The sequence below is a fragment of the Colius striatus genome, chromosome 5, assembly GCF_028858725.1.
Source record: "Colius striatus isolate bColStr4 chromosome 5, bColStr4.1.hap1, whole genome shotgun sequence".
NCBI classification, from domain to species: Eukaryota; Metazoa; Chordata; class Aves; order Coliiformes; family Coliidae; genus Colius; species Colius striatus.
Genome location: NC_084763.1, coordinates 53036133 through 53050317, shown reverse-complemented (window position 1 = coordinate 53050317; position 14185 = coordinate 53036133). Strand labels below are relative to the sequence as shown.

The window sequence follows — 14185 nt, the reverse complement described above, 5'->3', positions numbered from 1 at the left end:
TTTCACTGACCTCACTTTGCATCTTCTGTGCCTCCTTTGAAACTTGATACATTGGTGTATCCACAAACTCCAGCAATGATCTGCCTTTAGATTTTTCATAATTTTCTTTATACTTGACCTAGGAAAAAGAAAATTAACGCTGTTAACAGTTGAACGTGAGATTTGATTGCTTCAGAAACAAGTCTTGTTTTAGCTATAGTGTTTACAGGTTTTGACTTCAAAGACTCCTCCTGAACACATGCTGGAGAAGTAGGGCAGCTAGACAAGGAAACTTCTACAGTCGTTTATTCCTTTGCTACAAAGTGTCAGACCTAAAAACAATGAACTTTGAAGACAGTGGGAGTAAGGAGCATCAACCACAATCCTTAACCTAATTGCATGATTTTGGCTGAATTAACTATGCCTGGAAGAGTTGCCATCTTTTCAATAGGATCCTATCATGTTTCCATTAAACAACACATTTATTGTAACAACAAAATCCGTTTCACACTTGGTCCCCACAGGTCTCTCAGGCTCAGGAGCACCATTCTGAAACACCTGTTTATACCTCTGGGAAGGAAAACTACTGCCTCAGTAGAGTCACATCTTGCACCAACACTACCCTCACAGCTACTAATGACCATGACCTTAAAGCTGGCAGCAAAACCACACTGAAGGACACAGGGTTAAGATACCAACATGGAACTTTTTCTGACTCACAAAGCAAATACCAAATGTTTGGAAACCTGGAGAAGTTTTCTGAACTTTTTCATGCCCATTTTAAAAGAGTGGGAAAACATTATTTAGCTCAATCAATCAGCCTGTGATATGGTGGAATAGTCCACAAAAGCCATAAAGGAATGCAAATGGCTACAAATCAAATATGATATTCAGAATATATATCATATTCAGCACTATCTGCAAAACTAGTCATGTTGGAATTTGAGAAAAGTATTAAAAAACCTTCTTCCCAATCAGGCTTCTGCATTAGGTTCTAGTCCTGCAAAATACACTCTCCTCATACAGGACTTCAATGTACTGTACATCGCAGTAATGTGTCAAGCAGTTTTGTGCCTGATTTCATCATTAGAATGCTGCATTTTTCTCTTTGCAAGATGCATTTATGACTGTGTATACCTGAGTTTGAAGTACTGCGGTTTTTTTTTGTGGTGGATTGGGTTAGTTGTATCTGGGGTGAAATGATAGAAGTCCATGCTTTGCTTAAATAATTTCGTATATTCCTACTGAAAAACAAAATACCCAAGAACATTTTCACCAACAAAATTCAGAAGGTTTTATAATTTAAATACAATTTAAAATAACTATAGGAGAAACAACTATATTTTAGTTGTCCCAACTCAGTTCTACTATTAAATTAGAATTTAAAATATTGTGATGACATAAAAAAGAATATTATAGTAAACAACTTTTTTAAGTTCCTAGAAAAAATGTTTGTCCTGCTCATCCAAAAGTCAAATGATTACGTTCACTAGAAAATAAAGACTATTATTTACACTTGAAGAGTACAGAAACACATATGATGGTCTGGGTTTGCCTCCTAGTGGAAATCATTAGAAACATCACACAACAAAAATCACTTCTGTAGCAGAAAAAAACGAAAGTTGTCTCAGTCTACAGGTACTGCCTTCACACTTTTAATCCATTCCTCAACTCATGGAACAAAACTTTTAAAAAAAAAAATTGTATGAAAGGAACTGTCATGGTTTTGTGTGGAGCTGTTTCTGGCAATGGGGAAGGGGCTGTAAAGATAGCTTCTCTGTACAATGGGTCTTAAATTTTGAAACTCTTCCCAGTTTTGAGTCAGACCCACTTCTGGGCTGAGCCAGTTAGGCTCTGTCCTGGATTTGGCAGGCATAGGGTTAACTTGGCTCCCCGTGGCCTACCGGGTTGACTAAGGAAGGGTGAACCAGCTCAGGTCTGAGACAGAGCAGGTCAAAGCTCCCGTGCCAGTCAGTAGAGGGATTGCACTTGTGAACAGCCACTGCAGCATAGCCTGGGCTCAAGCGCCTCACCGATCACTTTTTAAGTAGCCAGAAGAGGAGAGTTCTTCCTGTTCCTTCTTGCTTTGTTCTTCCTTCTTTTCTAGCTGGTGGTGATACAAGGAGTTGGAAGGAGTTGGAAGTGAACATGCGGACCCCAAGGTCAGCAAGTGAATAGAGTAGGAGCTGTGCTGGAGCACAGATAACCCCTGCATCCTGTGGAGAAGAGCTGGGTAGAGTTTCAAGGAACTTCTTACAGGAATCATCTTTATAGTCTCTTCCCTGTTACCAGAAACAGCTCCACACAAAACCATGACAGGAACATAATATTTTAAAATGTGCAAAAAACCCATAAACTAGCTGGGTACATGTATCAGGTTTTTATCATTTTGTGCCTCCAGAGTTCAGGTCAAAGAGAATTACATGTATACCATATGAGGGAAAAGTTCCACCTTGTGAACTCTCTTCCTCACTGAAATAAAAAACAGGCTGAGTTCAACCTGTCAAAATCAGTCTATTCATGTTCAAACATACTCATCAAACTTTCCTCTTACTGTTGGAATTTATGCCCATGGAAGCTTACTTGTGTAACAGTTTTGCATTGGTATTATAGTGTATGTGTTTCATAAAGTTGCACACACTTCTATATTCTAGGTCAATGAGCAAACCAATTCAATCAACTATAATAGTTTATGAGTTTAATTAACCATACAGGTTCCAATGTTTCACATCAAGGCATGTGCAGCTGTATTATACAAAAGACATGGAAAAGCACAAAGTTCAAGGGAAAAAGGTATACTAGAGAGAAACAGCAAAACTGGGCAATAAGCAAGAAGCTCTGTGTTGTACATTTAGAAACAAACTGAAGTGCTTACAATCAGTCTTTGAAAATTAGTTAACAGCACCATTAGGAAATCTGTTTCATAAGATAGAAGCAGACTTAAAGCTTTGGTATGAGCCATAGAAAGACATGGAGGAGAACACAAAGAAGGTATCGGAAAAGTATGAAGAAAGGCTGGAGAGTAAGTCACGTTAAATTCAAAGAGATGACATGGGGAGATAAAATCTGAGAGGGATTTTGAAAATGGGATTTCTCTACAAGACAAATAAAGGGTGGAGGTGTTAGGGACTGGAAAGCATTCCTCCTCTGGCTCATAGCAAGAAAATATATCCACTAGTGTCTGGACAATGCAAAAATCAGACACTTAGTATTTACAGAGTCCTCAGAAGAGGGCATAGACAATATGAATCAATCCCTCATGGGCAACAAAGTAATAAATTTTCCAACAAGTGAGCTGCCTTAAGGTTATGTCCAGGTTTTTACCTCATTAGAAATGACAAATTGATTAAGTTCATTCTGAGGATGTTCATTTAATCATCAAAAAGAATGCCAATTTTACCTTAACATTGAAGGAAACTAAAATTAAGCCAAAATGCATATGAAGAATGCAGGAAGTGAAAGCTATCAACTCATTTATTAGCCATACTAAAGGGCATAGTCAGTATTAGCTTCACATACTAGAGAGAGACACATAAAAGCAAGCTTCGACTGACTAAAAAGCAACACAGAAAAATCAAGTGCAGATGAGAAAGCTGGATTATTTAATTATTTCAGACATAAGCTTCCATAAAGCTAGCACTGACTCACAGGGTGACACAGTATGCTCCAAGCCATTAGGGCTAACCTTTTGTGTGTGAAACACTCTTGTCCTGCCAACAGTGAGCAATTTTCCTTCCCAACACCACCCACTCATAACTTTCCACAGCAGATCTGTGGTGCCTCTATGGTTTTTGGAGTAAATGCAGCTAACCAGTCTACAAGCAGCACTTTTACAACATAGGTGCCCTTGGAGTAAGAGAGAAGCTTCAGCACTGCTCAGAAGCCAGAACTTCTTTTCCCTCATTTTAACCTCCATCACTGTCCTATGTTAGACCATCAGCCCCATCAAGGGGCATGTCTTGTTATGTGGCAGAATGGACTATGTGCTCATTACCTGAACCAATGTACAAACCCTCAGACATTAAGAAGGGAAAAAAGGTTAACACAAAGAAGCTCTAAGAGAAGTTAGTACTCAAGAGACTATTTATGGCAAAAGTCCAAATATTAAACTAGCATGATGATTACTTCTGTACAGAGACTTGCAAATGAAAGCAGTTAGAACTTGGCCAAAACAAGATTTGCAAGGACAGAAGTGTTTTAGATGAACAAATGAAGAAAACAGACACACAAGTAGTAATCCTCAAGTATGAGGAGTCTCTGTGACTATAACCCACTATATTAGTTGTTCTAATAGCTGAAATATCTCTCCCTAAAAGCCTTTTTTTCTTCACTACATCTCCCCACCACACTGGTTACAAGACTTACCAAAAATTCATGCATCCTACACTGATGATATGTACTATGTTCCCTCTACATATATTTTTCAGATCATTCTTGTAAAGGCAACTTACATCGCTAAAGGTTTTGCTGATATTTAAAGCATGGTTTAAATACAGCAGGTTTGGTAGATCAGAGGCTGGATCATGTAGGCTTTCCAAATCTTTCTTGTAATTTACCTGGAAAGAGAATTCAGGTTACATAAAGTAAAGATTAACAAAATAATTCACAGCTTTGTATTGTAGTGTGACCATCCAGAAACAGAAAGCATTAAGTGATTGCCTGAACAATCTCTACCAGCCACTAGATGGTGGTCATTTACTATTATTTGGAGAAAAAGGAATTAAACAAGAAATTATTCCTTCTATCAAGCAAGTATTTGGGAATTACTCAAACCTTTCCCCCAAAAAAGACACAGTAAAATTCACAATTTGTATTGGCTTTTCTGACTAGAAAGAAATTCCACCCTAGGCCTCAACACCCACTCGCATCCCATCTCACCCCCGACCCTGAAAACTTGAATCAACAATATTTTAAATAATGTTGATTCTTGTTCTTTTTATCTTAGTTTAGGAATTACACTGTCACCCTTAAAAAGTTGTACGTAAAACAGTTGAAGTGCTCCTGAGTGTTTTATTTAATACAGATTGCGTTCAGCAAGGATAGGCAATATAGTCATCTAAGGCAAAAGAAAATCACTTAATGAAATAGCAGAAGATAATTACTTATCAGCCTATAAGTAGGATTTTTCATACTTCTGACAGTTGGATGCCCATCTTTAGAGGAAGAAAACTATCTACCTTACCTATCTTGGATACCAAATCTTTTAAAACAACACCTTTAGTTGCATTCACATACGTGTCGTGTTCTTCACTCATTTAGTAATTACTTCAGTGAATTTTGTACTAAACATTTAGGTTCTGGAAACAGTTACATATTTTTCTGGATCCTTCCCAGTGCCAGCTCTCCCATTTCCATTGAGTGGTGTCCAACACTTGGGAGATGCCAGACTGCAAAATAAAGGCTTGTCTCTTGCCTATGTGGGGCCACAGCCTCAAAGAAGAACTCACATTTCTAGCATGAGACACACTGTTAAATATACCATCTCAACAGCATTATGACTCAATATAGATGTCTTCTTCAATCTGGCTCCAGTAGCAGGTGCCCATTGTTGAATCTACTGACTGCTGTACTTTGTAACACCATTCAGAAGATCAGCTGGCAGAACAAAGTATAAAAGGTAGAAATCCAAAACTCAGCTACTCACACAGCCTCCTTCTACAACCACTGGAGAGATGCCAGCACTTTCCTGCTCTAAAGAGAGGCATCTACAACAGGTCCAAAGAACTGTCCTCTAGACCCACTTGTTTCTTTCCCAAATACAAAGAAACCAAGTACAAAGTTATCAGCTCAGAGTAAACAGTCCTACCTTTTAACACATAGAGTTAAGAAAAACGAATCTTATCTAAAATGGTGATGAAAAACTCTACAGGCCCTTGGAGAAGGGCTTTGTCAGATGCACAGGAAGAAATGAATAACACTGTACTTGCTACACAGACACACTGGATAGCAGAGACTGATGCTCAAATTAATTCATAGAATTGAAAAAAAAACCCTTGCTTGAGAACATACATTAGGTTTTTCAGGACGTAGATGCATGTCAAATACAAAGCAAATTCACTTACATCACTCGCCAAGGTGGATGCAATCTGTGCTTGCTTGAAGGAAGCATTGTCAAGAGGATTGTACTGGTGGCTCTTCATTTCCTTACTGAACTGCTCTTTGTATTTCACCTTCCACCAGAACAAACATATCTAATATTAACATGTAGCACTTAAAGAAGGCACAGAGAATTCAGACTACAAAGGAGCTTTTTAAATACATTTGCCTTACCCATAAATCTTTAAACAATGAAGATGTTTAAAGAAGCTCAGTTTAGCCACACCTGTGACTCTTGTGCTAGTTTGAAAGTAATTTTTATTTATCTAAATTTTACTAACATTTTTTGTAAAAAATTAAGATTATCATATGCCATGATTGGTGCTGAAGGATTTACAAAAAGGAAACAGAAATAAAACCATATGACTCACCTAAGTAACCAAATAAACCAGAACAGTTCAGCCAGCTGTAATATTCTACTTGTTCCATTCATAATTAAAAATGTGGTTTTGATGAAAAAAAATTATGAGATTAAGAAAATGTAAAACTTGTCAAATAAATCTCCTGTAAATTTTTCAACCACTTGCAAGTGGGAAGTCAGAATCAAACTTCCTACTCAGCTGTCTCACCACCACCAGGTCCACATGTCACTCACACTGCGCTAGGTTGTCACCAGTGCCCTTAGGTCTATTTTTAATTCTGGTTGGAATTTCCCATGAGACTTCAAGGAGTCTCTCTGTACTACAGTCACTTCTTGGGGACAATGCCCACCTCATGGCAGCGTTAGCATAATTAAATAACTGTCTGCCATCACCTTCACTCTTTTTTCCTCTTGTTCAAAAGAAAAAAGGGGGAATGACAACACATAGAAGATGGAATGAGTGATGCATAAATGTTGAGGCAATGACATTAAAAGTAAATAAATCACAGAAATTCTATAAAATGTGATGAAGAACTGAATTCAGAATCTGAGCATAGGAAATCAAACAAATAGGAAATCTCCCTCCTTTGCTCCCCTTGTTGTGCACAATCATCAAACATCTGAAGACTGCACACATCACGCGTCTTTCCAACAGCCGGGTATAAAAGAGGAGAACAAGATTCAGTCTGAATTACGTTGCTTTCATGAATAGTAGTCAGATATCTGATATCTGAGCCTATGCAACATCCATTAGCAGTTACTGCGCTCAACATTAAATAAATATGTGGCTTTTTCCTTATTCCTTTTTCTCTATTCCCATGTGAATATCTGATAAAGTGGTTAAACTACCTCAAGCAATCTCCTTCAAAAACTACTTTTTCTCAGCTTTAGTTGTGGGAAGAATTTTCTTTTAAATTTTTAGTTCTTTCTTGTCTCAAAAGACTCTCAACATGGTTTATCTTACATAACCCCCTTATGTTGACCACAATGCACAATACTTCATTACTCAGGACAACAAGAAACCAAAACTAAGATACCCAAACAGAAACTAGCTGTATAGGTTCAAGAACTATATTATGATTCCAGCATTTAATTTTTGTAAAGGAAGAAAAACTCTAAAACATTGTTTCTTTTAAAGGAAAACTTTACCTGAACACATGATGACCTTCATAACCTTTCACACTAACTCTAGAATATCTATTGCTTTCAAGTAGATTCATCTGGTTTATATTATTTGATATTTGCCTTGGCTTTGGATCAAGTGCAGAAGCTTATATCTGAATACAAAGATACTGTCTTTGTCAAAGGCAAACACACATTCTGTACAAGCAATGAGGAATAAATAAGACAGCTTTTCTCCTTTAAAAGGTGTAGTCAAAACTTGCCTTCTAATACAAACCAAGCAGTGCTGGAAGATGGGATTCGAAAAGCCTCTAAAACCAGGGACCAAGTCAACATGGTGAGCAAAATTGTCTTTTACTCCTAGGGCATCAGCTCACATCATAACAGCATCATGCACTAAGGTTTTAATTATCCAGCTACTGCAGACTGTTTTCTGCCCAATCAAAAACTGGCCACAAACTGTGCACTCAGGCCGAATGAACAACATGGTCCTTGGTATTCTTGTTAAGTGTAAAAGCATCAGTGCCAAAGGAATCTCTCCTCACAACTGGTTTGTCATCTTCCAGCTGCAGTCATTTCATGACATTTCTTTAAAAGACTTTTTTAGCAATACATTTCAATCTACAGATTCCAGTAATAAATCTTCATTAGTGTCACTTCAGATCACATGACTGCAAGTGAATGAAAGAGGGGGAGCCAGTGAACCCAGTCTTCACAAGGCTGTGTGTTCGGATGCCAATGTGCAAGAAGGTCCCAAATTTAAGGAGACTACCCACCCATCTGACTGTAAATGTTCCTGATGCAGTGAAGGATGTCTCAGTACCTGTAGGCCCAGCTGCCCTATCTGGCTGATCTCCTTATTACCTTTGCTCTCCTCCTCAACATCACTGCACATGTCGCTCCAGGGCAAAACGGAGGCCACACAATAATATCAGATGACTCTGGCAGTATCTCAAGAGCACTTCCAGCAGTAATTTAACTCTGACTTGTCACGGGGATTTGTCTCATTGAAAGCTACACACGTATTCACTTTCCTTTTTTATCAGTATTTTCCTGTCTCTTTCTCTCTTTTGAAAGGAAGCATGGGGTGGGAGAAGGAGAAGAAAGAAGAGCAAGCCCATGGATGAGTCATTCTGAAGATACACAGTATTTATCTTTCTTTTGAACAGGAGAAAGTTATGAATGCAGCTTAAGGGAGGAAAATATGCCTGAAAGAAAGAGTTCTGATTAAAAAAAAATAAGGAAGATAAATACTTCATCAGTGAATTCTAGAACATGTGAAGTAGTGAGGTCTTAGCAATGTTGTAACATAATGGAAGAGGAAAGAACACATGAGAGTAAAGATGATGGTTGTTAGTGGAAGCTTATCTACAAATTTCACCCTTAATCAAAAACTTTAATGAAGGTTGAAAATGATGGCTACTTATTTACCATCTTAATTAAAGTCTTAAGTCTGTTTACTTTTTTAGAGAGTATGTAGTGGGGGCTAATTTAAAAGAAATGTGCTCTCTAATTGTGTTGAAAAAAGAAGCAGATTTTGCAGGCTTTTACCACAACAACATCCTTGAAAAACCAAACTGGAATTAAATAAGGCCTGAATAAACAAACTTCTCATCGGCCTTGCACAAAACCTATAAAAGTCAGAACTGCAGCTGGACAGAGCAGTGTCTTTTGAAGCTTTGCAGTAACATTCCTAAATCAAATCTGTAGTTCAAAGCTGTTCACATAGGGAGTGTTCAGTTTCAGAAGTGAATGACATCACCCACTGTTCAGATTTACAAAGAAACTACAAAAATTGAATCATTCAACCACTAGGATCCCAGGATGAAGCAGATACAGCTAAAGCATTTCCTCATGTTCATCAGAAAATATGTCCAAAATAAATGAAAATCCTATCAAAGCACATAGATACTGAAGGAAATGTAACATAAGGAGCTATTAAAATAATGGTTGCTAAGAACACTAGCTGAGTTTGAAGGGGGAAAAAAAACACTACAAAAACCCTATTTGTGTTGCCACTGATAATCTCAGAGACAGTACAGTTTGAAAAACATTTTACCAGTAACAATTTTATCCCTGAAACAGTAAGCCCCAGATCCAGCATAAAATACTAATATCCAAAATTATTCATCATAAAACCAATGACCAAACACCAGAAGGGGAATACTTCATGTCAACATCTCTTTGAAAAAGCTAATAAAATGCATTAGAGGACAAAGAATATGTGAACAAGAGCTTGTTTTTATACAAAATACAAAAAATAAACCAAATTATACAATGTACATTCAGCAAATTCACAAGCTTCATGTTTTTACAAGGCCTAACACAGTTTCTGTTTGAAATTTGGTTTAAAATCAACAGAAAGGGGTTACCACGTGCTGTGGGTAAATATACTAGTCCTGGGAGCTATTATTTTTGCTGCTGCTGTTGACAAAAGCCTTGTTAAATTCACAAAAAAAAAAAAAAAGAAAAAGAAAAAAAATAACTAAATGGGAAAAAAGGGAGAGATAGAGAGTACACCGATTTTGTAGAGCCTGAATGCCAGTCAAACATTAACACTATTTTCTTCACTTCGTTTGCTTTCCTGCTTGCCTTGATTGTTTTCTCCATTACACCTACACTGCCTGACCTCTTCTTTCTCCTGTTCTCTATACTCCCTCAATTACCTACCCATATGCACCACATTAAAACATGTTATCATCTTCTCTTCCCATTACATCCATCAGAATTGTCAACTTTGCAAATTTATTTTGAGTGTAAAACAATGATATTTCTCCGTATGTCGCAGCTTATAGATTCATGCTATTCAGGGAGACTATCAACTTTCACCACAAAAAAGTTTAGATGCTCCCATTTGCTGAGAAACAAACGGAAACTCTAAAAGCCAGAAAGTCTGGAGATAATAAAGAGATCATTAACTCTACTATTTTTTTAATCTTGTAATTGTTACAAGCCTGCTTCATGATCCTTCCATGAATAGCACTGACATGACTGACCCATATTTAGGGCTCTTCCTCTCCTACTGCACAGGTGCATTCCTCATCCTGCCCCACTGCCTTGCTCTTTGGACACAAGGGTCATCTTCATTTTAGTGTGCTCTTGATTTATGATCACTGAGTCTAAATGTTATAATGATTCAAATAATATATAAAACCCCTAGACAACTCATGGCCGAAGTCTTCCCTTCAGAGGGGGAGAATTGCTGAGCACACCTCCCCACTACTGAAAGCAGCCTGGTATTTACATCATCTGTGCTGCTGCATGTAGATGGCTAGTGGCAGAGTATCAGACTGAAGCATTGTCCCCTCTCCTAAAAGCACATGGCCCACCATAGAATCTTTTAGGTTGGAAAAGACCTTTTAAATGATCAAGTCCAACTGTCAACCTGGCACTGCCATTTCCTAGGCAGCCTGATCCAATGCTTGACAAGTCTTTCATTGAAGAAATTTCTCCCAATATCTAACCTAAACCTCCTGTAGCACAACTTGAGGCCATTTGTTCTTGTCCTATCACTTGTTACGTGGGAGGAGAGATCGATCTCCACCTCACCATACTCTCCTTTCAGGTAGCTGCAAGGAGCGATAAGGTCTTTCCTCAGCCTCCTCCACACTAAACGACCCCAGTTGCCTCAGCCACTCCTCATAAGACTTGTTCTATAGATCCTTCACCAGGTTTGTTGCCCTTCTTTGGACACACTCCAGTACCTCAGTGTCTTTCTTGTAGTGAAAGCCCAAAATCGAACACAATATTGGAGGTGTGACCTCATCGGTGCCGAGTACAATGGGGCAATCACTTCCTTAGTCCTGCTGGCCACACTATCTCTGATACAACCAGGATGCTATTGGTCTTCCTGGCCACCTGTGCATACCCTGCAAGCAGCTACAACAGTGCAGGCTGAGGAAAGAACAAGAGAAGGAAAGATACTAAAACTTTGATCCAGGCAGTGTGACTGCAGAGTTTGGCACATCAAGGTTTAACAAGAATCTTCTTTACAAATAAAATGTAAGCAAGCTACATTTTGTCAACTACTCCTCTCTTCCTGACACAACTTCTGCACTATTTGGACTCTATAAAGTTAAAATGGTACACCAAATGCTCTCTTCTGTAGAAAGATCTGAGATAGAACTGCTGCCATCCCAGTCCCTGGCAGTGAAGAGACTCTATTAGAAAGTTTTTGCAGATGCAACATGCATCCTATCCAAATGGAAAAGCACATCTAATAAAAATGAGATAAAAAGTACATTGATGAAGCCTATGATGCAGCTGGCTCAGCATCAGCCAGCAGGACCCCATGATCCAGCTGGTATTGTTTGATTGTTGCAATTTTTGGCCATGACCTCAATGGTACCAGCCTTAGTGAGATTGAGAAGCCTATTGGAAAGGGATTCACTTTGGTTCCTTTTGCAATGACAGGCAGCTGAAACCCCACTAGATTCTGAAATAAGCAGCAAGGAAAGGGGTGTGTAGATAGACACTGGGTAGAAATAAAGGATAACAAGCAGTAAATTGAGGTACAAACAGTTTTAAAAACCACTACAGATGTTTGCTAAATGACAGCGCCCTTTCCTATAAAGTCACTCCAAGGTTGACACAGCATCACACTGACTCATCCTAGAAAGCCACAGGTTGACTTCCAAGCCAACATGATGCTAAACACAAAAGAATCGCTTAGTAGACTTGCCCATTAGCAGAGGAATGAGCACATTCCATTACAAAATGGAGGAAAGAAATCTATTTGTAAAACACAAACTAATTCTGATTCTAAACATATCATTAACAAAGCAATGAAAAACCATGTATTTTCTTCTTTATTCCTTTGTGCACTATTAATGTTTCAAATTTAGTGATGGTCCAGTGGGAAGCCACACATCTAAGAAAAATATTTGGTGACAGCAAAAGGAGCTCAACCTGTTGCAAACAGACACTGCACTGTTTTGCTGCTTGTTCTCTATGACACACTATTCTCATTTTATTCTAGTTCTAGGGAAGATGTTTACTATCTAGCCAAATCACAAGTATTTGTTACACAACACTGGTAACTCAGACTGTTCCACTACTAGGGTGGGGATTTTTAGCTCTCAAAAGACATGGCCTTCTCCAATCAAAGGATTTGAATCTTCCACCTACTGGAGAACAGAATTTGTTCCTGAGTTTCCAAAAGCTCTAAGAGTAGCCTGACAGGATTACTAGTGAGGATTATGCAAGGCATTGTTAAAGAACTACTCCAGAAAAAAAAGTGAAGGAAAAAAACACACACACAAAAAACCCACAAAAAAAAAAAAAAAAGAAAAGTCCTCCCAAACTAACAAAAAGAAATCAAACCAAAAATCAAACAATCCAACACAATATCTTCTCACAATGTCAAGCTGAGTGTAGTAGAGTCTTATGCATAGGTCTTACAAGTAGAAGACTCGTAAGAGGAAAAGAGAAAATATTGGTGTTTCCAGCTTTCTCTTTAGTTATGGACTAATATGATCCCCACATTTTTCTTCTTTTTTTTTTTTTTTTGAGGTTAATATATTACAGAAAGTAGTACATAAAAGGTTCAGTTTCAGGGGGAGGGAAGGCAGGTGGTTTACATGTCAGGCCAAATTCAGATCCCATTACTCACATTAACAAGCAGTTACACAAAAGACCCCAGTAACTTCAGTGGGATTAATCACAGGGTAAGTTTCCACTCAAAATGAATGAGTAGCAAAATTTGCCTCTAAATTACATACAGTTAATATTTTAGAAATCCTAGATAATCTGTATAAATATACACCATCTCCACAAGAGACGAGTTGTAACAGTCAAAGTTCATTGTATTTTTGCATAAAAATGTATGTTCTGTTTCCTATGAATCTTAAATTTACCACTCATTGCAATTCTGTATAAAAAGTTTGAGAACATAATATTCATGCAATTAGAGACAATCATCTAAAAATCTAAATATTTTCTTGCACTACTAGGAATGGGATATCTGAATGAAGTCATTGTAAAATGACAGAGAATCTTACTTGGCTTAACAGTTTTGAAACTCCTTTAGCGTGTTCAAAATCTGGTCTTCCAAGTACAGCAGGCTCCTTATTCATCTCTCCCCTTCCTTTCTTATACTCAGCCTTAAAAAAAAAAGAAAAGAAAATATGAATCACCATTAAATTGTTTGCTTTTGTTTTATCATCAAAAGAAATGTAAGCATTAAAGCTATTACAAAAAGATATATTTTAGCAATCTGCATTGACACTACTGTTCTAGTCAGTTCCAAAAAAAAGCCTTTCTCAGGCTCAGCTCCTTAACAATGTAGTATTTATTTACTGTAAAACACAATGTACAGCATTCACAAAATTCAACTTTGACCAAATGTGGCTTAAGCCTGAGAAATATGTTCTCCCAATCAAGACAGAATGAGTTACAGTGGCTCAGCATTTCTTATGACAGGGGTCTGCAGTTTACACAAGATTATTTGTAGCAGCTGAAAACAGTCTTGAAACAAAACTAAGCTGTGGGGCAGCTTTTTTGAAACATAAGGTCAAATTCCACTCACAGTTTTACCACTGCCATCTTGCTGGATGTCAGTGAGGTTGCATTGGTGTAACAGAGCAGAATTAGTCCCTCAAGGCTGATGTTATGTGATTTTCCATCTGA

The 14185-nt window shown here is 37.9% G+C and overlaps 1 protein-coding gene across 1 annotated transcript in view; it reads right to left on the bottom strand.

Moving 5' to 3' along the window:
• NEBL (nebulette) overlaps positions 1-14185 on the bottom strand; it is a 96379-nt gene that overhangs the window by 58389 nt on the left and 23805 nt on the right. Inside the window, 6 exon segments of the mRNA XM_061997097.1 lie at positions 11-118; positions 1117-1143; positions 1146-1223; positions 4431-4535; positions 6042-6149; positions 13558-13659. Of these exon segments, the coding sequence (XP_061853081.1) occupies positions 11-118; positions 1117-1143; positions 1146-1223; positions 4431-4535; positions 6042-6149; positions 13558-13659 (528 nt within the window).